Source organism: Scyliorhinus torazame, chromosome 4 (assembly GCF_047496885.1).
Source record: "Scyliorhinus torazame isolate Kashiwa2021f chromosome 4, sScyTor2.1, whole genome shotgun sequence".
NCBI classification, from domain to species: domain Eukaryota; kingdom Metazoa; phylum Chordata; class Chondrichthyes; order Carcharhiniformes; family Scyliorhinidae; genus Scyliorhinus; species Scyliorhinus torazame.
Window position 1 is genome coordinate 243,924,423 of NC_092710.1, and position 26,382 is coordinate 243,950,804.

General features: G+C 47.7%; 1 protein-coding gene across 2 annotated transcripts in view; it reads right to left on the reverse strand.

Annotated features, from left to right (window-relative positions):
• mms22l (MMS22-like, DNA repair protein) overlaps positions 1 to 26,382 on the reverse strand; it is a 228,555-nt gene that overhangs the window by 43,072 nt on the left and 159,101 nt on the right. The window contains exons 15-16 of one of the 2 annotated variants that reach the window (XM_072499581.1): positions 24,340 to 24,530; positions 20,253 to 20,403 (exon numbers count right to left, since the gene is read on the reverse strand). The exons of the other annotated variant lie outside the window; for it this stretch is intronic. Of the exons in view, the coding sequence (XP_072355682.1) occupies positions 20,253 to 20,403; positions 24,340 to 24,530 (342 nt within the window). The remainder of the gene's footprint in view (positions 1 to 20,252; positions 20,404 to 24,339; positions 24,531 to 26,382) is intronic. 2 annotated transcript variants of the gene reach the window in all.

Sequence of the window (26,382 nt, forward strand, 5' to 3'; positions counted from 1 at the left end):
AGAACGACTCCAGGTATGGGGAAAAAGATGGAATGGAGAAGTTGCAGAAAAGAAGGCAGAGAGGAGATTTGATACAAGTATACAAAATCATGGATAGGGTAGATAGGGAAAAACTGTTCCCATTGGCTGAAGATTAGAGAACCAGAGGGCACAGATTTAAAGTAATTGGTAAAAGAAGCTCAATCAATGTGAGAAAATACATTTTTACACAGCAGGTGGTTAGGGACTGGAATGTACTGCCCGAGTGTGTGGTGGAGGAAAGTTAAATTGAGGCATTCATAGAGGCATACAGGTCTACAGCACAGAAAAGCCCCTTTGACCAATCGCGCCTGCGCCGGTCAAAAACAGCCACCAAAGTATTCTAATCCCATCTTCCAGCATTTGGCCCCATAGCCTTATATGTCTTGGCATTGCAAGTGCACATTTAAATACTTCTCAAATCTTATGAGGGAATTAGATGATTACTTGAAAAGAAACAAATGCGTCAAGTTACAGGGAGAAGGCAGGAGAATAGCACTAGGTGAAATGCTCATGCGGTCAACCAATACAGACATGATGGGCCGAATGACCTCCTTCGGTGCTGTAACAATCCTATGATTAGAAACAAAATCCCGTGTTAATCTTTCAAATACTGACGTCGGATTTCAGTTCAAATTTTTGTTTTTAAAAGTTATAGAATTTTCAAAACAATATATATGTTTCAAGATAACGAAATGAGAAGAATTTTGTTTGAAGATTTAGTTTTTAAAATTTTAAAAGGAAAAGGAATGGGTACATTCAGGCAATGGTGACCAGCTGAAATCCAATGTGCTTCCAAGAGCAACACAATTGGCAGCTACAATGTTCTGAACCACGAAAGCAAAGATAAAGCAAGACTGGGGTCTGGGCTCTAACAGATTTATTTTCTACATCAAACAGCATGAGGTAGTTATGTAATTTTGATTGGTTCAAGCGATTAGGAAGTAGTGAATACCGTGGAGATTTGCTGAGAAGAATGGTTTTCTCTTACTACAAGAGAATGACTTTGGATTCTGTACACTTGTCAAATCGGACTTTAGAATGAGTTTCAATTTTTACAAAAAATAATGCTTTATTGATTACTTGCACAATCTTATAACAACTTTACACTCACACTGTACCTTCGATATAAAACAGGCCCCGAGGTGCTTCCCAAGAGTAAAACATTAAGAACAGATTCCTGAACCTGAGTGGATAAATTAGAACAAGTGACCCTTGAGATGAAGGACAAAGTAGAGAAGTGGAGTGTGAGTAGTTGTCCAGGGATTGGTTACGAGACTGCTGAAAGCTAGCCTGTTGATGGTGGAGAGGAAAATAGGGAGGGTGAACAAACACCTATGGCAGCAGGGCCTGAGAGGGCTGTAAGGTTTCAGTTATGTGGAGAGACTAGAAAAACTGGGATTGTTCTCCTTGTGGCAGAAAAGCTTATGAGATTTAATGGAAGTCTTCAAATTGGTGAAAGGTTTGATGGCATAAATGAGAAACTATGTCCATCGGAATGAGGATCGGTAACCAGCGGACACGGATTTAAATAACTGGCAAAAGAACTAGAGGAAAACCGAGGAGACATTTTTTGAACACAGAATTGTTATGATCTGAAATGCTCCGCCTGATGGGTGGTGGAAGCAGATTCTATAGTAACTTTCAAAAGGGAATTGGATATTTGCAACGCTATAGGGAAAGAGCAGTAGAGTGAGGTGAATTGGAAAGCTCTAACAAAGGCACAATGGACAGAAAGCCACCTTCTGTGTTGTCTGATTATAAGCAGCTTTACAGTTGCTACATATGATGCTTCTATCTTTCAGTATTAGTACGGTGTGTAATATTTTTACTTTGTCAATATTGTCATATATTGCGATAGTAAATTTGCCACATGTGCTTTTAGAGGTAAAAGCCAACAATCTGCATTAGGATTTTAAGAAATAGGTTTAAAGTACCTGGCTTCAAGAAAATGATCATGTGACCAGGTTGCCAAGGAGCTGAACAATGGACAACCAAAAGGTCAATATAATTTAATTATAGGGGTATGATTTGGGTTTCAGATAGTTTAGGTTTTACATTTCAGCAGACTGCAGAAGGGAAAACATAGAACATAGAAAAATACAGCACAGAACAGGCCCTTCGGCCCACGATGTTGTGCCGAACCTTTGTCCGAGATTAATCATAGATTATCATTGAATTTACAGTGCAGAAGGAGGCCATTCGGCCCATTGAATCTGCACCAGCTCTTGGAAAGAGCACCCTACCCAAAATCAACACCTTCACCCAACACTAAGGGCAATTTTGGACACTAAGGGCAATTTATCATGGCCAATCTACCTAACCTACACATCTTTGGACTGTGGGAGGAAACCGGAGCACCCGGAGGAAAGCCACGCAGACACGGGGAGGATGTGCAGACTCCGCACAGACAGTGACCCAAGCCGGAATCGAACCTGGGACCCTGGAGCTGTGAAGCAATTGCGCTATCCACAATGCTACCGTGCTGCCCTTAAGAACAAATAAATCTACACTATATCATTTTACCGTAATCCATGTACATATCCAATAGCTGCTTGAAGGTCCCCAATGTTTCCGACTCAACTACTTCCACAGGCAGTGCATTCCATGCCCCCACTACTCTCTGGGTTAAGAACCTACCTCTGACATCCCCCTATATCTTCCACCATTCACATGAAATTTATGTCCCCTTGTAATGGTTTGTTCCACCCGGGGAAAAAGTCTCTGACTGTCTATCTATTCCCCTGATCATCTTATAAACCTCTATCAAGTCGCCCCTCATCCTTCTCCGTTCTAATGAGAAAAGGCCTAGCACCCTCAACCTTTCCTCGTAAGACCTACTTCTCCATTCCAGGCAACATCCTGGTAAATCTCCTTTGCACCTTTTCCAAAGCTTCCACATCCTTCCTAAAATGAGGCGACCAGAACTGTACACAGTACTCCAAATGTGGCCTTACCAAAGTTTTGTACAGCTGCATCATCACCTCACGACTCTTAAATTCAATCCCTCTGTTAATGAACGCTAGCACACCATAGGCCTTCTTCACAGCTCTATCCACTTGAGTGGCAACTTTCAAAGATGTATGAACATAGACCCCAAGATCTCTCTGCTCCTCCATATTGCCAAGAACTCTATCGTTAGCCCTGTATTCCGCATTCATATTTGTCCTTCCAAAATGGACAACCTCACACTTTTCAGGGTTAAACTCCATCTGCCACTTCTCAGCCCAGCTCTGCATCCTATCTATGTCTCTTTGCAGCCGACAACAGCCCTCCTCACTATCCACAACTCCACCAATCTTCGTATTGTCTGCAAATTTACTGACCCACCCTTCAACTCCCTCATCCAAGTCATTAATGAAAATCACAAACAGCTGTGGATCCTAGGGGCTTTTCACAGTAACTTCATTTGAAGCCTACTTGTGGCAATAAGCGATTTTCATTTCATTTTCATTTCATTTCATGTGTAAAAGGCCTTGGGGTTTTCCTTGATCCTACCTGCCAAAGATTGTTCATGCCCTCTCTTAGCTCTCCTAATCTCTTTCTTCAGTTCCCTCCTGGCTATCTTGTATCCCTCCAGCGCCCTGTCTGAACCTTGTTTCCTCAGCCTTACATAAGTCTCCTTTTTCCTCTTAACAAGACATTCAACCTCTCTTGTCAACCATGGTTCCCTCACTCGACCATCTCTTCCCTGCCTGACAGGGACATACATATCAAGGACATGTAATACCTGTTTCTTGAACAAGTTCCACATTTCACTTGTGTCCTTCCCTGACAGCCTATGTTCCCAACTTATGCACTTCAATTCTTGTCTGACATCATATTTACCCTTCCCCCAATTGTAAACTTTGCCCTGTTGCATGCACCTATCCCTCTCCATTACTAAAGTGAAAGTCACAGAATTGTGGTCACTATCTCCAAAATGCTCCCCCACTATCAAATCTATCACTTGCCCTGGTTCATTACCAAGTACTAAATCCAATATTGCCCCTCCTCTGGTCGGACAATCTACATACTGTGTTAGAAAAGCTTGTCAAAACAACGCAAAAAGAGCTCAGTTTTTGTGTTGCCTAAAGGAGTTTAAAATGCTCTAAAGTAAAGGATGTTAACAGTGAAGTGGATGTGTGTGTGTGTGTGTGTGTGTGTGTGTGTGTGTGGAGTGTGTGCGCGTGTGGTGGGTGTGTGTGTGTGTGGAAAGAGAGAGGAGAGATGTACCTCTGGGTGAAGAGAATATTATAACCAGGATCCACCTTCTATGTTTTTTTCCTCGGCTGGTCTGGTCTTGTTTCTTTCATGATCCCTTCATTTCTGTTCATCCCTACAGTGCAGAAGGAGGCCATTCGGCTCATTGGATCTGCCTGGCCCTCTGAAAGACCACCACTCCCCTGTCCTATACCCGTAACCCCACCTAATTGTTGGACGCCAAGGGCCATTGACCATGGCCAATCCACCTAACCTGCACATCTTTAGACTGCAGGAGGAAAGCAGAGCACCCGGAAGAAACCCAGGCAGCCATGGGGAAAATGTGAAAACTCCACACAGACTGTCACCGAAGGGTGGAATTGAACCCAGGTCTCTGGCGCTGTGAGGCAGCAGTGATAACCACTGCCGCTATAATGCAGCCATTCACAACTCATTTGGACACAATCTATTTTTATTATTCCTTTATCAGAGTTACAAAGCCAGAGCTCAGAGCCAAAGGACAGGAACAGCTCCCTAATCCAGCTCCTTACCTGCTCCAAAAACAAATTCAAATTGAATCCAATTCATGGTCCCCACAAGAGACATACCAGATCCAGGCATTACACCTGACCTCACGCTCATCTGAGGAAAAGGTCGTGAAGCGATAGCTTTTTTCTTTACTATCTATTGTTTACCATATATTTACTGTAGCATTTTAACATGCACAGCTGCCTCCGTGAACCACAAGTATCCAAAGACTGACTTGCTTTCTTTCCCTCATCCACCTGTGAAAGTGGTGGGGGGGGGGCTAGGTTCGAGGGCCGGACTTCCAGATTCTGGCCTCCAGTAGTATTGTCATAAAGATGAAAGCCTCGGGTGGCACGGTGGCGCAGTGTCTAGCACTGCTGCCTACGGCGCTGAGGACCCGAGTTCAATCCCGCCCTTGGGTCACTGTCTTTGCGGAGTTCACACAGTCTCTCTGTGTCTGCATGGGTTTCACCCCCAAAACCCTAAGATGTGCAGGTTAGGTGGATTGGCCAAGCTAAATTGCCCCGTAACTGGGAAAAAATAATTAGATACTCTAAATTTGTTAAAAATAAAGATGAAAGCCTCTCCGCCTGTGTGAAAATTCAGTCCTTTTTTTAATAAACATTTTATTGAGGTATTTTTGGTCTAGTAACAACAACAAAATAAACGGCGAATGGAGCGGCCGCAGCAAAGACGCTCCCGCACAGCCACAAAATCACGGCTTTTTTGGGGGGGGGTTTCCCGGAGGTTTTTCAACAAAAAACATTCCTTAGGCCCCGTGTATCCGGCCCTGCCCAGGCGCCAAAGCTCCGATCCACGGAGCTGGAGAGGGAGAGGAAAAAAAAAGAGGAGAGACTGGTCCCGGTGAGCTGCACGTGGAGGAGGAGCGGGGATCGCTCGGCAACGGCCTGAAAGCTGGAGCACGGAGAGGATCACAAGGACAAAATTAAAAAAATTTAATTCAACCTTGCTTGTTCCTCTCCTGCAAATTCTTTGAAAAAAACAAAAACTTTTTTAAAGGGGAAAAAAAACTTTCAAAAACAAAAATCCCCTTTTATAAAAAAAAAAAAAAATCGTTTTTAAAAGGAAGGCACAGACAGAAATATGCCTCCAAATAATAAATTGAGGGGACGGCGAGATGTAAGAAGGAACAGCAGGGAAGGCGATGGAAAAAAGCAGGAGCTGCGGCCACGCAGGCAGACGACCCCACGGGGCGAGGCGGAGGTTCAGGCGAACCAGGAAGCGGAAAAGTTGGCGAGCCGAGCAGCTGAGCAGGAACAGGACGTGGCGACACCCCCCCCCCCCCCCCCCCGCCCCCGCACAGGGGGAGGAATGGAGAAGCGTGCTGAAAACGGAAATAAACGCCATAAAGGAGGAGATAAAAACGGAGATAAACGCCATGAGGGAGGCACTCAGGACGGAGCTCCACACAATGATGAAGGAGATGCTGGCGGAGACAGCAGACAAAATGCAGCGAACCATCAACGGCCTGGAAAGGAAGGTGGAGGTGCAGGAGAAAACGATTCTGGAGTTGGAGAGGGCCGCCTCGGACCAGAGCGACAGGATGGTAACTCAGGAAACCGAGGTGAAAAGACTGGTAACGACCCAGGGGAGCCTAAGAGGGAAAGTGGAGGACCAGGAAAATAGGTCCAGACTGCAGAATGTTAAAACAGTGAGTCTGCCAGAGGGGATGGAGGGCAGAGATCCAACAGGCTACGTCACCCAAATGCTGGGCAAGCTAGTGGGACGGGAGAAGTTTCCAAACGCCCCAGAAATATAATCAGCACAGGTCGCTCCGACCAAGGCCCAAAGCCGGGGAGCAGCCCAGAGCGATTATCGTGAAGCTGCACCGGTTCCAAGACAGGAAAAAATCCTAAAGTAGGCCCGGCAGACGAAAGCGAGCACGTGGGAAGGGAAGACCATCAGGGTGTACCAGGACATTAAGGCGGACCTGGCCAAAAGAAGGACTGAATTCAACAGGGCCAAATCAGCACTGCACAAAAGTAATGTGAAATTTGGGATGCTATTCCCGGCCAAACTCTGGGTAACATTTGAGGAAAAGGAGCTGTTTTTTAACAACCCAACGGCAGCTGAAGAGTTCGTTAGAGCAAACAAACTGGGGGAGGGACAGCCACAACGGCCGTCATGAAAGCGACGGTATTGGAAAAGAAAGGAAGAATCGGAACAAAGAGCAGCGGGCAGACCGCAAACAGAGACAATAAGATCACGGACTGTACACACGTGTTTGGTGCACTGTGCGGGACTGTGCTGATTTGCTCCCGGGCTCATTCCACCTCTCAATGCAATGGGGGGAGCGAAGCAAGGTGAATGAGGGTGAAAAAGACGGACAGGAGGGCGAGACAAGGGCTAGCAAAAGGAAGGTAAAACAGGACCAGAACAGGGCAAGTGCTGGGAGGGGGACCACCGTGCCAGCGAGGAGGGCTAACATGGGAGGGCAGGAAGAAAGGAGGGCCGCGGCGCGCTTCTCAGGGGAGAGGAGCGCCTGGCACAAAGAGAAGTGGGGGGCAGGGCAGATGGGGGGGGGGGGAAGAACACAGGGGTGACACAGAGGAACAGGGACTAAGGGGGGGGAGGGAGAGGAGTCGGGGGAAGAGCGCAGAACAAAAGAGAAGCAAAGGGAAGGGTGAGGTAGATAAGCAGCTCAAACACAGGCCTCGGCAGGCATGGAGCAGGGCGAGGAACCAAGACGGTGCCACAAACAGCCACTCGGGAGGGCTTCAGGACGAAAGGAGACCCTGGAGTGCAGGGGCGCAGCCACGTGGCATACACATAGCTGGCGGCCATGGTGGGTGCCCTCTGGACAAAAGGAAAGCCTGGAGCCCGACCTCGTGGTGAGAGCGGTGACCGCGGCCATTTTGTACGGCCCCGTAACGAAGGGGAACCCCGGAGGGCAGGGGCGCATCCACCAGTTAAGTATGGGTGACCCCGCAGGACCTGGGGGGGGGGGGGGGTCAAAAAAAACCCACCAGGATTGTTACCTGGAACGTAAGGGGACTCAACGGCCCGGTCAAAAGATCCAGAGCCTTCACCCACCTAAGAAGCCTGAAAGCAGACATAATCTACCTACAAGAGACGCACCTGAGGGAGAAAGACCGACGGCTGGTAAGGGACAGACATACCACTCATGCTACGGGGCGAGGGCTAGGGGAGTAGCAATATTAATTAGTAAGAGGACGAGATTTACGGAAACCAAGACAGTTACGGACCCAGGGGGACGGTATGTCATGGTCAGCGATGTCCTGGAAGGGGCACCGGTCGTACTGGCAAATGTGTACGCTCCCAACTGGGACAACACAGAATTCATAAAAAAGACCATGGCAGAAATCCCCGATCTTGACACACACCGACTGATCATGGGGGGCGACTTCAACTGTGTACAGGACCCACTGACCGACCGATCAAACCCCAGAGCAGGGAAAAAGACTGGCATGGCGAGGGAACTAGGAGCATTTATGGAGCAGATGGGGGCGGTGAACCCATGGAGGTTCCTGCACCCAGGAGAGAAGGAATTTTCATACTTCTCACAAGTACACAAGGTATACACCCGTTATCGACTGCTTTGCAGTGGGGAAATCGGTGCTTCCAGGGATCACGGGAACGGAGTATTCCTCGATCGTTATCTCTGACCACGCTCCGCACTATATGGATGTGAGGTTGGAGACAGGCCGTGCCCAGCGCCCCACATGGAGGCTGGACACGGAACCTCCTGGCCGACAAGGCCTTCTGTCAGAAAACATCGCAGGCCATAGGCGACTACGTGAGTAACAACCAAAATGGCGAGGTCTCACCCTCCACGTTCTGGGAGGCACTGAAGGTCGTCATTAGAGGAGAGATCATAGTCTACAAGGCAAGCAGAGATAGGGAAGAGAGGGTGGCCAGGCAACAACTGTTGGACTCCATCCTGGAAGTCAACAGAAAATACTCCGAGGCCCCGACAGTAGGGCTGCTGGCGGAGAGGAAAAAGCTGCAAATGGACTTTTAACCTGCTATCCACTAGGAAAGCAGTGTACCAACTCAGTCAGACACGGGGGACCTTCTACGAACACGGAGACAAGTCTGGCTGCCTATTGTCTCACCAGCTGATAAAGCAGGCAGCCACAAGGGAGATAGAGCAGGTAAAGGATAGCAGAGGCAGACTGGTAACAGAGCCAAAGGAGGTCAATCGGGCATTTGAGACCTTCTACCGGGGACTGTACCCCTCCGAGCCCCCCAACGGGAACGCGGGGATGAAACTGTTCCTAGATGGACTGGAACTACCAGTTGTGGGGGAAGACAGACGGGTGGAGCTGGAAGCACCAATAGACCTGGGAGAAATCATGGAGAGCATCAGCTCCATGCAGGCGGGGAAGGCACCGGGACCTGATGGGTTTCCGGCGGACTTCTCCAAAAAATTTGCACCAGTACTGGCCCCACACCTAAGGGACATGTTCGCGGACTCACTGGCAGGGGGCACCTTGCCCCCAACGCTAGCGCAGGCATCAATTTCACTGATACCCAAAAAAGATAAAGACCTGATAGAATGCGGATCATACAGACCCATTACCCTGCTGAACGTGGATGTGAAAATACTCGCAAAGGTCCTGGCCAAAAGGCTGGAGGGCTGCGTACCAGAGGTGGTCGCTGAGGACCAAACTGGCTTTGTCAAGGGTAGGCAGCTCACAGCGAACATCAGGCGGCTGCTGAACGTAATAATGACCCCCCCCCCCCCCCCCCCTCGGATGATCGTCTCCCTCGATGCAGAAAAGGCCTTCGACAGAGTCGAATGGAATTACCTTCTCGAGGTACTGGAACGGTTTGGGCTAGGAGCGGGATTCACCGCCAGGGTGAGGCTCCTGTACAACGCTCCCAAAGCGAGTGTCCGAACTAACACCACCAGCTCTGAATACTTCCAGCTGCAGAGATGAACAAGACAGGGCTGCCCCCTGTCCCCACTCTTGTTCACGCTAACCATCGAACCCTGGCGATAGCCCTGCGGGACGCGAAAAGCTGGAAGGGAATCCGGAGAGGAGACAGAGAGCACAGAGTCTCACTCTATGCATATGACCTGCTCCTCTATGTCTCAAAGCCACAGGAGGGACTGAAGGCAATACTGCAAATGCTGAAAGAGTTTGGAACCTTCTCGGGCTACAAACTTAACCTGGGCAAAAGCGAGGCATTCCCAGTGAACCCAAACGGGGGAGGGACAGAGCTGGAGGGGCTCCTGTTCAAAACAGCCCAGAACAGATTCCGTTACCTGGGGATCCAGATAGCCAGAGACTGGACACAGATCCACAAGTGGAACCTGACCAGCCTGGTGGAGTAAGTAAGAAGAGACCTTCAAATGTGGGGCTCACTCCCACTCTCCCTGGCGGGGAGAGTGCTGATGATCAAGATGAACGTACTGCCAAGGTTCCTCTTCCTGTTTAGATCCATTCCGATCTTCATCCCCAAGGCCTTTTTCCTAAACGTAGACAGTCTAATCATGGCGTTTGTGTGGGGGTGGGGGTGTAAGAACCCGAGAATCCCAAAACAGACACTGCAAAGAAGGAAAATCAAAGGGGGCTTGGTCTTACCAAACCTACAATACTACCATTGGGCAGCAACAGCAGAAAGAGTGAGGGGATGGGTACAAGAACCTGACACAGATTGGGTACAAATGGAGGTGGCATCCTGTAAAGGAACGACCCTCCGGGCCCTGGCTACAGCAGCACTCCCATCCCCTTCAACAAGATACACAACAAGCCCAGTGGTAGCGGCCACGCTAAGAACATGGACCCAGCTCAGACAACACTTCGAGGTAATTAAACTGTCCCCCATCTGCGGAAATCACAGATTCCTCCCAGCCATGCTAGATACCACCTTCAAAAGATGGAGGCGGGACGGGGGCACATTGACGGTCGGGGACTTCTACGTAGGGCACAGACTGACGACACTAGACGAACTGATGAGGAAGTGGAGGCAGCAAAAGGACAGGAAATGAGACACCTCCAAATAAAACACTTCCTCCGCAAAGAGACAGTGGGGTACCCTGGGGCCCCAGAAAGCACACTACTAGAGGACCTGATAGGCACAAGCAACGAGAAGGGGGGAGCTATGTGGGAAAATATACGGACAGCTACTGAACAGAGCCCGGACTCCACTGGAAGAGATCAGACAAAAATGGGAGGACGAACTGGGGACAGAGGCAGGATGGGGACTCTGGAGCGAAGCACTGAGCAGGGTGAACTCCACCTCCTCCTGCGCAAGGCTAAGCCTAATGCAGCTCAAAGTGGTGCACAGAGCGCACCTGACCAGAACCCGAATGAGCAGGTTCTTCCCGGAGGTGGAGGACAAATGTGAGGGTGCCAGAGGGGCCCGGCCAACCATACCCACATGTTTTGGGCTTGCCCCAAGCTTGCTGGTCTCTGGACAGCGTTCTCCGAGGCAATGTCCAAGGTTGGGGGGTGAGGGTGAAGCCATGCCCAATAGTTGCAATCTTCGGGGTATCAGAGCAGCCAGAGCTACACATGGGGAAGGGGGCCAACGCCCTTGCTTTCGTTTCCCTAATCGCACGCCGGAGAATCCTGCTCGGCTGGCGATCAGCAGCACCACCCACAGCTGCAGACTGGCTCGCTGACCTTTCAGAATTTCTCCACCTGGAGAAGATTAAGTACGCCACCCGAGGGTCAGAGGAAGGCTTCCTGGATACTTGGGGGCAGTTTGTTGGTCTGTTCCAAAACCTGTTCGAGACCAGCAACGAGGAGTAACTCAGCCGAAGTAGGGGGGGGGGGGAGAAACGGGGAAGGGGGAGGAACCACAGACCGATCCCGAGGGCAATGAAAGGCACGTAGGGTCAGTTAAACGAAGGACAAACTAAACCTCTGTATAATAAAGGAAATTAGCGCAGGCGAGAAAAATGTGATGTGTATATATACAACTGTTTATATATATGAGAAATGCCAATAAAAAGATTTTTTTAAAAACCAACAAAATAAGCAATATACATGAAACCATAAACATAGTGCAAAAGCCATTTACCTCTCGTACAGGTCCCATCCTTATTAATCCCCTACTCTAATCTAAACTACTCCCTCCCCGCCCCTCCCCCCGTCTGCTGACGATTAATTTCCCGCAAAGAAGTCGACGAACGGTTGCCACCTCCAGGCGAACCCTAACAGTGACCCTCTCAAGGCAAACTTGATTTTCTCCAAACAGAGAAAGCTAGCCATGTCTGATAGCCAGGTCTCCGACTTCGGGGGCTTTGAGTCCCTCCATGCTAATAGTATCCGTCTCCAGGCTACCAGGGAAGCAAAGGCCAAAACGTCAGCCTCTTTATCCTCCTGGATTCCCGGGTCATCTGACACCCCGATAATCGCAACCTCTGGGCTCAGTGCCACACTTGTTTTTAACACCATGGACATGCGTCCGCAAACTCCTGCCAATATCCCCTAAGCGTTGGACATGTACAAAACATGTGCACATGGTTCGCCAGTCCTCCTGCACATTTTGCGCACCTGTCCTCCAACCCAAAGAATCTGCTCATCCGGGCCACTGTCATGTGAGACCGGTGAACAACCTTAAATTGTATCAGGCAGAGCCTGGCACATGTTACGGACGCGTTGACTCTACTCAACGCGTCTGCCCATAGACCATCCTCTATCTCACCTCCCACTTGCGCTTCAGCTCCTCGGTCTGCGTCTCCTCCGACCCCATAAGCTCCTTATAAATGTCCGAGACGCTCCCTTCTCCTACCCACCCTCTGGAAACTACCCTGTCCTGAATCCCCCTTAGCGGTAGGAGTGAGAAGGTTGACACCTGTTTACGAAGGAAGTCCCACACCTGCAGATACCTGAATTTGTTTCCCCATGCCAACCCAAACTTTTCCTCCAATGCTCTAATATTCGGAAAGCTCCCCTCTATGCCCATATCCCCCATCCTCTCAATCCCCGCTCTCTGCCATAACCGGAACCCCCCGTCCATACTCCCCAGGGCAAACCGGTGATTCTCACAGATTGGGGCCCAGACCGATGCTCCCACTGCTCCCACATGCTGCCTCCACTGGCCCCAAACTCTCAGGGCCGCCACCACCACTGGACTGGTGGGGTACCGCGCCGGCGGGAACGGCAGAGGCGCAGTTACCAACGCCCCAAACTGGTGCCCTTACATGAAGCTGCCTCCATACGCACCCGTGCCGACCCCTCCCCCACCATCCACTTCCTGATCATGGCTATATTAGCCGGCCAGTAATAGTTGCTAAAATTTGGCAGCGCCAGCCCGCCCTCTCCCCGACTCCGCTCAAGCATTATCTTCCTTACTCACGGGGTCTTGCCCACCCAGACGAAGCCCGTGATCACTCTGTTGACCCGCTTAAAGAAGGACCGCGGAATAAAGATGGGGCGACACTGAAATACAAATAGGAATCTCGGGTGGACCATCATCTTCACCGTTTGCACCGTCCTATCTCAGAAAATAGTCCTTCATTTTGTCCACCAGCCGGGCCAGATTCAATTTATGCAGCCGGTCCCATTCCCGCACCACTTGTATGCCCAGGTACCGAAAACTTCCCTCTACTAACCTAAACGTCAGCTCTCTGAGGCACCTCTCCACAAACATCTCACTCTTTCCCACATTGAGCTTATACCCCGAAAACCGGCCAAATACCCCATGGTCCTCATGATTTCTTCCATCCCCTCTATTGGGTCCGAAAAGTACAGAAGCAGGTCATCCCCATAGAGTGAAACCCTGTTCTCTCCCCCGCCCCCTACCCCCCCCCCCCCCCCATGGACCAGTCCTCTCCAGCCCCTCAAGGCTCTCGGAGCAATTGCCAACGATTCTATAGCCAGCGCAAACAACAGTGGGGAGAGGGGGCATCCCTGTCTCGTCCCCCTGTGCAGTCTAAAATAGTCCGTTGTTGTCCTATTCATCCGTACACTTTCCACAGGAGCCTGATACAGTAACCTGACCCAGTCAATAAAGCCCCGCCCAAATCCGAACCGTCCCAGTATCTTGCACAGATAGTCCCATTCTACCCGATCAAAAGCCTTTTCTGCATCCATTGCGATCACTACCTCCACCTCCCTACCTTCCGAGGCATCATGATCACATTTAACAGCCTTTTGACATTGGCCACCAACTGCTTGCCCTTAACAAACCCCGTCTGGTCCTCCCCAATAATGTCCGGAACACAATCCTCTATCCTGGAGGACAAGATTTTTGCCCGCAACTTGGCATCCACATTCAGCAGGGAGATCGGCCTATAGGACCCACACAGCTCCGGGTTCTTGTCCCGCTTAAGAATCAGCGATATCGTTGCCTGAACACCCTTCCTTCCCTTGCCTCATTGAACATCCTCAACAACACCGGCCCCAATATCCCGGAGAACGTTTTATAAAACTCCACTGGGTACCCGTCCGGACCCGGGGCCTTACCCGCCTGCATGGCCATCAAGCCCCCCACTATCTCTTCCAGCCTGATTGGGGCCCCCAGCCCTTCTACCCAGCCTCTCCAAGAAGTGCCTCATCCCCTCCAGCCCCGTAGGGGGCTCCGACCTGTACAGCCTGCTGTAGAAATTCCTAAACGCCTTATTCACCCCTGCTGAATCACCAGCCAGGTTCCCATCTCCGCCCTTTACTTTCCCTATCTCCCTAGCTGCCTCCCTCTTCCTAAGCTGCTGTGCAAGCATTCTGCTAACCTTTTCTCCATGCTCATAGATTGGCCCCCTCGCCTTTCTCAGCTGCTCCACCACCCCCCCCCTGTGGTCAGCAAGCTAAACTCCGCCTGTAGCCTCAAATCTTGAAGTTAATTACTTCTTTAAAGTTATTTACTTCTGTCTTTTGCTTTTACCTCTAACTATAATTTTTCTGCTAATTCTTTTAAACTAACCTTTGTTAATTGTTGCAAATCACACAGCGATAAAGCTTCCCTCTCCAGAACAGTTTTAGCAATTGACAATGCCATAACTGTTTCTCGAAAAATACAACAAATGTTCACTGGGAAATCTTGCTCATTAAACCTGAGCCTATATTCCAGCGCACCTCATATTAGTCTGTGGAGTATAAATCCCACCATGAGCCACCAGTTTTGTTACAATCTCTGCAGCAACCAGTAATATTTTTAAATAAATAAGAAATCCAAACTCCCAGTTCTTTACCAAAAGAATGAGGACAAGAGACTCCTGTAAATTCCATTAGCTTCGAACTCGGCTATCTTCCAGCTTCTTTTCCCTCACAAAATTCAAACTGAGATTAAGTGTCATCTGGCTTTCACACAGTGAATGATGATGATGTTAGCTTATTATTCTGCTTACAGTGCAGGTCTATCCACCTGTCATTTACTTTGGCTATCTTCTCTCAGTGAGCTGCACACACCAGTTCCAAACTGCAGCTACTACTTGGATGGCTCGGATCTCTTTATATCATTTCAAGCAGTTTCAGTCTACCCAGTCGTTTTAGTTACCAAGTCTCAGGTTCAGTTTTTGTTTCCTTAGAAACAGGGCAGGTCAGCTTCCTTTCAAAGTTTCGTTTTTCTGTTTCCATTTTCAGTTTCTGTTTCCAGTTGGGAATAGCTTACGTTTTTCCATCTGCTGCCCTATCTTTTCTATTCTGATCTTTTAAATCTAATAACCTTCCAACTTTTTAACGTTAATGGAAAGGAAACAACGCTGCTTTGGGCCCTCTTAGCGGGGTGTTTCCCAGCGCTTGCAGCGCCGACAACGACCCCATTATGAAACGGAACTCTGCTTCTTTTTTGAACCTCGGCGAGGAATGCCCCGTCGAGGTCACACTTGGACTCATTTCCTGCACTAACGAGCTCAGCTTGGCAGTGCAGGAAGAGATCAGGGTACCATTTTGAAATGATACTCCGATCTCTGAACCCCCCATCGCTGCCTCCGGACCCTCACACATACCAATTAGGGGGTTCTCAAGCCCCCGCACCCCACCTCGTAAGGATAGGGCACTCCATGTCCGATCCCCAGCTCTGGGCAGATTGGTACCCTGGCACTCCCGATGCCACAGGGACATCTTGTCACACAGGGGTGGCAGTGCCAGGGTGCCGGGCTGGCACCGGGAGTGCCAGGGTACCAATCTGCTCAGCGCCCATTCCCCCAGGGGCCCCCGATCACCGGGGAAACTCCCCCAAGTGCTGGTACACCTGGTCTATGTTTGAGGACACCAGTGCTAAACAGCGCCTGGTCGGGGTTTCCAAGGTGAGGCCATTAGGTCCCGCGCCTTGGGTAACTCCGGTGAGAACATATTTAAGTGACCTTAACTGCTCACTTGAAGATGTAAATCTGGATCCCACCCTCAATCGCGATGCCTTTCGAGATCTCATTGAGATGAGGTGTAACAAGAAGTCGCTGACGAGATTTACCGGTTTTGTCACGTCCGAGTCGTGTGCGAGGAGGCTGTTAGGTCTTTCCCTGGCTCTTTAGTTAAACGTTATTCCACAAAACCAAAAGTTGTATACTAAAACACATGAACAATAAACTAGACATTTGCAACAACATTCACTGTGGAAGGGAAAACGGCAAATATTAATAAACTGGTGTGGGCTCTTTGTTCTGAAACTGTGGGTGGGAAGGTTCTTATTCCTCTTGCTTTTTAACTAAAGAAGATTTAAACAATCGTTGTTCTTCTTGAGGTCAATACTTATATTTTTGATTTTATGACTGAGCCGGAGATGAGCTTCTGACGACATATCGGCATCATCACAAACAATACCCATTCCCACATCCCTAACATCACCCAACTCCGCCCTTCCTCAGCTCATCAGAGGCTGAAACCAACATTCATGCTTTTAATACCTCGCGACTTGACTATCCCAACATATTTCCAGCTAGCGTCTCACATGCATCTCGCAATAAACTTGAGTTTCTGCAAAACTCTATTTCCCGTGTCTTCAATCTCATTGAGCTCCATTCACCTATCACCCGCTGTGCTCCCTCATCTACATTGGCTCCTGGTCAAGCCGCAGCTCAAATCTCCTCCAGCTGCGTAATTCTCCGAGACATCTGTGCTCATCTAATTCTGACATTTTCAGCATCCCCAATGTTAACCACAACATCATTGGTGGCCGTGCCTTCGTTTGTCCAAGCCCGAAAGCTCTGGAATTCCCTCACTTAAAACTTTCTACCCCTCAGGTTTTAAGGAGTGCCCTAAAGGGCAATCTATATAACAAATAAATAGCCAGGGACACAAACCACCTTGTGTGGCTCAGTGTCATCATCCTCCTGTGAAGGACCTTGGGACTTTTATTATATTGCAGGCAATAATACATTGTTGTATAATACAATATGTAGTTATTCATAGAATCATCCCTGTAATGAAGGATACGAAAATGGAACTTGAACACCAAAAAACTAAAATATAATTGTGGTTAAAGCTTTCAGGGCATCGCGCAGCAAATCCATGATTACTTTATATATTTAAACAGTGCCACCTGAAGTTTCAGGCACTGGATTGTACCTTGGACAGCAATGGTGAAAGCAAAAAACTGCCTTGCAGCTGGAGGTTGCAATCCTGACAGGCACAGGGCCATTGTCAGGGGGCTGGGAAAACGAGCTGTGTTCCAGAAGCCAGTGTCGAGAGTAGTGAGGTACTGAGGAGGGTATCAAGGTCGCAGGAGTGTACCGGCAGGCAGAAAGGTGAGTTGAAGTGTGTCTACTTCAATGCAAGGAGCATCCGGAATAAGGTAGGTGAACTTGGAGAGTGGATTGGTACTTGGGACTACGATGTTGTGGCCATTACGGAGACATGGTTAGAACAGGGACAGGAATGGTTGTTGGAAGTTCCGGGGTATTGATGTTTCAGTAAGAGTAGGGAAGGTGGTAAAAGAGGTGGAGAAGTAGCATTGTTAATCAAGGCTAGTTTAACGGCTGCAGAAAGGCAGTTTGAAGGGGATCTGCCTACTGAGGTAATATGGGCCGAAGTTAGAAATAGGAAAAGAGCGGTCACATTGTTAGGAGTATTCTATAGGCCCCCAAATAGTAATAGAGATGTGGAGGAAGAAATTGCAAAACAGATTATGGATAGGTGTGGAGGTCTCAGGGTAGTTGTCATGGGTGACTTTAACTTTCCAAATATAGATTGGAACCTCTATAGGTCGAACAGTTCGGATGGGGCAGTTTATGTACAGAGTGCGCAGGAGAGTTTCCTGACACAATATGTGGATAGGCCGACAAGAGGTGGGGCCACATTGGATTTGGGACTGGGTACTGAACCAGGCCAAGTGTTAGATTTGTTTGTGGGAGAGCACTTTTGAGATAGTGATCACAATTATGTGTCTTTCATATTGTAATGGAGAGGGATAGGGCCATACGGCAGGGCAAGGTTTATAATTGGGGGAGGGGTAATTATGATGCGATTAGGCAAGAATTAGGGAGCATAGGATGGGAACAGAAACTGTCAGGGAAAGGCACAAATGAAAAGTGGAGCTTGTTCAAGGAACAAATACTGCGTGTCTTTGATAGGTATGTCCCTGTCAGGCAGGGAGGAAATGGCCGTGTGAGGGAACGATGGTTCACAAAAGAGGTTGAATGTCTTGTCAAGAGGAAAAAGGAAGAGTATGTAAGGATGAGAAAACAAGATTCAGTGGGGTCGCTTGAGGGTTACAAGGTAGCAAGGAATGAGCTGAAAAAAGGGCTTAGGAGAGCTAGGAGGGGGCATGAGAAGTCCTTGGTGGGTCGGATCAAGGCAAACCCCAAGGCTTTTTACTCTTATGTGAGAAATAAAAGAATGACCAGGGTGAGGGTAGGGCCGGTCACGGACAGTAGTGGGAACTTGTGCATGGAGTCAGAAGAAATAGGAGGCGTTGAATGAATACTTTTCTTCAGTGTTCAAAAAGGAGAGGGGCTATGTTTTTGAGGATGAGAGTGTGATACAGGCGGGTAGGCTGGAGGAGGTAGATGTTCTGAGGAAGAATGTATGAGCAATTTTGAAAACCTGCGGGTCGACAAGTCCCCTAGGCCAGATGGGATATACCCTAGGATTCTTTGGGAGGCAAGGGATGAGATTGCAGAGCCTTTGGCTTTGATCTCTGGGTCCTCGCTGTCCACGGGGATAGTGCCACAGGACTGGAGAGTGGCAAATGTTGTTCCTTTGTTCAAGAAAGGGAATGACCCTGGTAATTATAGGCCAGTTAGTCTTACTTCGGTGGTCGGGAAGATAATGGAAAAGGTCCTGAAGGATAGGATTTATGACCATTTGGAAAGATGCAGCTTAATCCGGGATAGTTAACATGGATTCGTGAAGGGTAGGTCTTCCCTCACAAATTTGATTGAATTCTTTGAGGAGGTAACTAAGTGTGTAGTGAAGGTAGAGCAGTTGATGTCGTATACATGGATTTTAGTAAGGCGTTTGATGAGGTTCCCCATGGTCGGCTCATGAAGAAAGTAAAGAGGTGTGGGATAGAGGGAAATTTGGCCAATTGGATAAGTAACTGTCTATCACATAGAAGACAGAGGGTGGTGGTGGATGGAAAATTTTCAGACTGGAGACCAGTTACCAGCGGTGTATCACAGGGATCAGTGCTGGGTCCTCTGCTATTTGTGATTTTTATGAATGACTTGGAGGAGGGGCCTGAAGGGTGGGTCAGTAAATATGCTGATGACACCAAGATTGGTGGAGTAGTGGATGAGGTGGAGGACTGTTGTAGGCTGCAAAGAGACATTGATAAGATACAGAGCTGGGCCGAAAAATGGCAGATGGAGTTTAACCCTGGTAAGTGCGAGGTGATTCATTTTGGTAGAAAACATTTGAATGCGGATTACAGGGTCAACGGTAGGGTTCTGAGGAATGTGGAGGAACAGAGAGATCTTGGGGTTCATGTCCACAGATCTCTGAAGGTTGCCACTCAAGTGGAAAGAGCCGTGAAGAAGGCTTATAGTGTGTTCGCATTTATTAACAGGGGTCTTGAGTTTAAGAGCCGTGGGGTTATGCTGCAACTATACATAACCCTGGTGAGACCACATTTGGAGTATTGTGTGCAGTTCTGGTCACCTCATTATCGAAAGGATGTGGGAGCATTGGAAAAGGTGCAAAGGAGATTTACCAGGATGCTGCCTGGTTTGCAGGATAGGCCTTATGAGGAAAGGTTGAGGGAGCTAGGGCTTTTCTCTTTGGAGCGGAGGGAGATGAGAGACGACTTAATAGAGGTTTGTAAGATAATGAGGGGGATAGATAGAGTGGGCGTTCAGAGATTATTTCCTCGGGTGGATGTAGCTGTTACAAGGGGGCATAACTATAAGATTCAGGGTGGGAGATATAGGAGGGATGTCCGAGGTAGGTTCTTTACTCAGGGAGTGGTTAGGGTGTGGAATGGACTGCCTGCTGTGATAGTGGAGATGGACACTTTAGGAACTTTCAAGCGGGTTTTGGATAGGCACATGGAGCACACCAGAATGACAGGGAGTGGGATAGCTTGATCTTGGTTTTGGGCAATGTTCGGCACACCATCGAGGGCCGAAGGGCCTGTTCTGTGCTGTACTGTTCTATATTCTATTCCCAGAGCCCGAGCCGTGGGGGAAAAAGAAAATCAAAATGTTATACCTGTTTTCGATTAGATGACTGAGGTATCTGCAAACTAGCTGAGGGTGTACCATGTCATCCCAGCCAAATAACTGCAGCATGGAAATAAGCGGCTGTGGCTGGAGGTCCGATGGTGCAGTGTTGGGCATATCCATTGCCAGAAGCGTAAAACCTGGATACATAATGCGTGCTTGTTTCATTAAAAATCTCATTACTATCTATCCATACAAGAAGAGGTGTTTCCTACACATGTGCCATGGTTAGGGTACAGCCTTCACACCCTATCCTGGTAAATGTTTGTGACACAGTTCCAGCCTGTTGGCCATAAAGCAACTTTATATTCATAAAACAGCAGCTCATTATGACTGAATCGTTCAGGAATCAGCATGCAGCAAAGTGGGGAGAAAACCATCAATTGTGAAGTCCAAATGCGAGCAAATATGCAGCAGCTGGCATGTGCTTAATAGGCAGTAACTCCAAATATTTTAATTGTTTTCAGTCACCATTTTGTTTCCTGCACTGAGCTGAGCACTTACTGCTGATGGTGAAGCAAAACAAATTTAGACATTTACTGAAAAATGACTAGAATTGTCCACGCTGCATAATTTGCAGCACTGGAAATGCTTCTTCCAGTGTGTTCGAGCAGATTTCAGCGCCTATTAGAGAAGCTTGAGCTTAAGAGCACATGCAGCTTCCCAGATGCATCAGTGCCAGCTGAAGATACTGAACAGGATAACATGACGCAACAAATAGAAAGACTGGAACATTAGCTAACATGACATGCCAGACCACAAGCAACTCAGAATATATCCAATGTGTCCAATGCAGAAAATAATCAGCATTTGTGTCCGGCCGCCGACTGCACATCCATCGTAAAACACAAATGCAGCAACATGCAAGTCGGGAAGAGAAATCTGTAAGCGTGCAATATTGACGAGGTGTGCCTGGAAAAGGAATGCCTCAGATTTTACTCTTAAAGTCCTAAACATGTGTTTGAAGCACTGTGTGTGAGATTAATTAAGGTTAAAATTAATTTAGGTACCGAACATCCAATTCACTGTTTCGTGAGGGCCACAAAGAATCCAGCACGAGTGTGGATGATACAAAAATTGGTGGGGTGATAATTAGTGATAGACTTAGATTACAGGAGGATATAAACGGGCTGGTCAGATGGGCTGATCAGTGGCAAATGGAATTCAATCTGGATAAGTGTGAGATGATGCACTTGGGCAGGACAAACAAGGCAAGGGACTACATGATGAACTGCAGGACCCTGGGAAGCACCAAGGATTAGAGGGACCTTGGTATGCATGTACACCTGTCCCTTAAGGTAGCAGAACAGGTGGATACAGTGGTTAAGGAGGCATATGGTATACTTGCCTTTATTAGCTGAGGTATAGAGTTTAAGAGCAGGGAGGTTTTGCTGGAACTGTATAAAACTGTATAAAAAAATATTGTGTGCCGTTCTGGAATATACATTATGGAAAGGGTGCAGAGGAGATTTACCAGGATAAAAGCAAATTGCTGCAGATGCTGGAATCTGAAACAAATACAGAAAATACCGGACAGTCCCAGCAGGTCTGACAGCATCTGTGGTGAGAAAAGGGATCTAACGTTTTGAGTCTAGATTACTTTTTCGTCAAAGCAACATAGAACTGGAAATTAGGTCAGATTTATGCTGTAGTGGGGGGGGGAATCGGGGTGGAGCAGTGGGGCTGGATAGAGGATCAGCGATAGGTGGATATTGACAAAGATGTCGAGGGCAGAAGACAAAAGGAGTGTAAATGGGGTGATTACGGCTACGAAGATTGCTGACAGTGGCACATAAAGAGATTAGAATATGTGAATGGCAGAACAAAGGTGAACAGTGTGGCAAAGGGAAAGCGGGAACAGGGAATTGAAGGCCCAAGTGGGATTGGGGGAGGGGGGGGGTGGATGGAGACAATGGCTAGGGGAAAACAGATCAACGGAATAAATGAAAATAAATTGGTAGAAATAAAAATGGGGTAAAGCTGGAGGACAGAGTTCACAGTCTGAAGTTGTTGAACTCCATGTTATGTCCGGAAGGCTGTAACATGCCTAATCGGAAGATGAGGTACTGTTCCTCCAATTTGTGCTGGGGTTCAGTGGTACATTGCAGCAAGCCAAAGACGGACATGTGGATGTGGGACCAGGATGGTGAGTTGAAATGGCAAGCGACAGGAAGGTCTGGGTCCTGCTTGCAGACGGACTGAAGGTGTTTTGCAAAGCAGTCACATAGTCTGCGCTTAGTCTCTCCAATATAGAGTAGACCATATTGAGAACAGCAAATGCAATAGACCAGATTGAAAGAGGTGCACATGAAGCGCAACCTCACTTGAAAAGTGTGTTTAGGGTCTGAGATGGGGAGCAGGGAGGAGGTAAAGGGGCAGGTGTTATACCTTCTCCAATTGCATGGGAAGGTGCCGTGGGAAGAGGGGAACGGTCCCTGCAAAATGCTGATAGGGGGAGTGAGGAGGAGATGTGTTTGGTGGTGGAATCATGCTGGAGTTGACGGAACTCGAGGAGGATGATTCTTTGAATGCGGAGGCTGGTGGGGTGAAAGGTGAGGACAGGGGGAACGCAGGGGCTCTGGGAGGGAGGAGAGGTGGGTGAGGGCAGAGGTGCAGGAGGTAGGTCGGACACAGTTGAGAGCCCTGGTGCCCACAGTGGGTGGAAAACCACGATTAAAGAAGAATGAAAACAAGCACAGGGCTAATTTGCTGGCTTTGAAAGCAGACCAAGGCAGGCCAGCAGCATGGTTCAATTCCCGTACTAGCCTCCCCGAACAGGCGCCGGAATGTGGCGACTAGGGGCTTTTCACAGTAACTTCATTTGAAGCCTATTTGTGACAATAAGCGATTTTCATTCATTCATTTTTCTTATCAGCAGCACCGTTTTGGAAAGTGGCATCATCAGAACAGATGCGATGGGGCAAAGGAATTGGGAGAATAGGATGGAGTCCTTACAAGATGTTGGGTGTGAAGAGCTGTAGTTGAGGTAGCTGTGGGAGTCAGTGGGTTTATAATGGATACTAGTGGACAGTCTATCCCCAGAAATTGAAATAGAAAGGTCAAGGAAGGGAAGGGAATTGTCGGACGTGGACCATGTGAAGGTGATAGAGGGGTGGAAATTCAAAGTGAAATTAATAAATTTATCCAGGTCCAGACGGGAACATGAAGCGGCACCGAAAGTCGTTGATGTACCGATAAGAGAGTTGTAGGATGGGGCCGGAGTAGGATTGGAACAAGGAATCTCTCCACAGATGCTGTCAGACCGGCTGAGGTTTACCAGTATGTTGCCTGGGCTGGAGAGGGTTAGGTATGAAGAGAGATTGTTTGGGTTGTTTCCCTTGGGGCTGAGGAGATTGAGACTGATTGAGATGTATAAAATTATGAGGGGCATAGATAGAGTAGACGGGAAGAAATATTTCCCCTTAGTGGAGGGATCAATGACCAGGGAACATAGATGTCAGGTATGGTGCAGGAGGTTTAGAGGGGATGCGAGGAAAAACTATTTTACCCAGAGGGTGGTGGGGGTTTGGAACTCGCTGCCTGAAAGGGTGGTGGAGGCAGAGACCCTCATAACATTTAAGAAGTATTTAGATGTGCACTTACGATGCCAAGGCAAACACGGCTATGGCCCAAGTGCTGGAAAATGGGATTAGAATAGTTAGGTGGTTGTTTTTGATTGGCGCAGACGCGATGGTCCGAAGGTCCTTTTCTGTGTTGTATGATTCCATCGCATGTCAATTTAAGCATCTATTCACACACCCTCAGCAGAAGGTTCACAACTGACACCATTCCAAGTCAATTTAATCAATAATTTATGGCAACCGCAAAGTTTCTATTCCCTCATTACAGAAGTTGTGCTTGCAGGTACAAGGTGACTTTACAATGAACATGGCCCAGGCCCAAACTGGGAGGATTTCCTCCATAAAAAAAACATGATGGTGATGATGCTACATTTGGTGCCTGATCTCCTGCCGAGTTCTGGCAGGAACAAGAACCTTTCGTGCCCTCTCATACTGTTTTGTGTGGGCATCAGGCAGTTTTCAAATGCTGAGAACCGGAACGAGAGTCGGACTGACCTGCAGCAATATCAGCTACCTGTGAAGAAGGCGTCTGCGACAGTCTCTGGCTCTTCACAAAAGGGAAAAAGTTCCTCCAGAGAGCGGTGGCGATCGCTAGGTGGCGCTCTTTGGCAACTAATGGAACTGGAATGCTGTGTGAAGATACACGAGGCTGCTGAAGGAGTTGGATTGAGCGCTTGTGCACACTCCTGAGGAGAGACGAACAGGAAAAAATAATGTTGAACCCTGCACGGAATGTTAAGTTCTCACCGTACAAATTTAATTTCATGCTCAATAACTGATGGGAGCCCCATGAAAAAAAAATGCACATTTTATTCCCCCACCTGCCCATTGTACCTTTCTGCTCATTTCTGTTTTTCTTTCTCTCTCCCCCCCCACCCCCCAACCCCCGGTTCACTGGTTAGGGTTTTCTTGCAGTTTTTCTGTTCCTTCAATGTTCATTGTTCCATTTTCCTCCTCAAATCACACACCAGCTGCAATCAAGAACTGAAGCACTGAGAAGCAGCACCTCCTGCTGCGAGGGCAAGAGGCAGTGACAAAAGACAAGTGGAGCCTGGTCTGAGGATGACTCAGAAAGTAATCGCCAAACTTTCAATGGTGGAGAATCGAGAATAGAAGAGATTGTAAAACTGAACTCAAAGGGATAAGTGATGACATTCAAGCAGTTATTTTGAATGCTGTTTGAAATAGACAATTCTGTAAAATGAATATAAATTGAAATAAAACAGTTTCTCGCGGCACTAGCTGTATAGATTTCAGTCAACTGAATACTTGCAAGCCAGATTTTACATACCATGGAACTGTTCTACATTTAGATTTTCTTTTAAACCGTTGTGCACTCCTAATGCACTAATGAATCTTCATTAATACATATACTAAAATGTACCCATACTAAAACTTATATCACACAGCAAACCTGCCTACCAAGTCCCTTTGAGACTATGTTTAAGTGACTGAGTGTCTCCTATTACATGTTCAATTCTGAATCATTTATTGAATGGGGGGGGGGGGGGGGGGGGAAGGAATGGTTCTTTAAATGCTCTCTCTCTCTCTCTCTCTGAACAAGAAATTAAGACACATTTTTCCTTATACAATTCAGGTGATATTGAATCTAGAGACAGTAGACAGTTGTCATACTTCTAAATATACCACATAACGTTAAAAACTGAAACAAATTTGCTCATGGAGTAGGCAAATACGTTGTCACTCATTTTCATTCTGGATGTTTGCATCTCCTCAGCCCTATTGTATGTAATATAAATACTTTCCGTTACAGGATAGAATACATTGTTAAAACATTCTTTAATGGGGTATTAGCATCACTGACAAGGCCAGCAATTGTTCCCCATGCCAAATTGCCCTTGAACTGAGCGCCCTGTTCGGCCATTTCACAGGGCAATTAAAAATCAACCACATTGAGTCTGACATCACACACAGGCAGAACCAGGTAAGGATGGCAGATTTCCCGAAAGAACATCAGTGAATCAAACAATCGATGACAGTTGTCATGGTCACCATTACGGAAACTAGCTTTTCAACTTCTAGATTTATTAATTGAATTTAAATTCCACCTGCTGCTGTGGTGGGATTTGAACCCATGCACCCAGAGCTTTAGCCTGGATCTTTGGATTACTAGCCTGGTGACATTACCACTACGCTACCATCTCGCCTCCCACACCCCAGTTACACATAGAGCACAGTCAACTCATGCACCAAACACAATCCCTATTCTTTATATTGAAAGAGGAATACCAAGTAACCACTTATATAATTCCAATATCCGTATAGTTTGGGATTTTGTATAATATACCATGGATGATTATAAGACTACGATGTAATCAAGGAGTTAAGTGTTCCAGCTCTTTGCGACTACGTCTATGTCTGAATTTGGAGTTGGTTTTATGAATTGCTGGATAATTTTTATTTACACAAAATTACATTGAATACACAGTAGCAGACAGTATGGCATCTTCCAAATTTTTGGATTAATTAAAATCATTTACATTTAAGGATGTATTTAAATACAGATTATGAATTCCA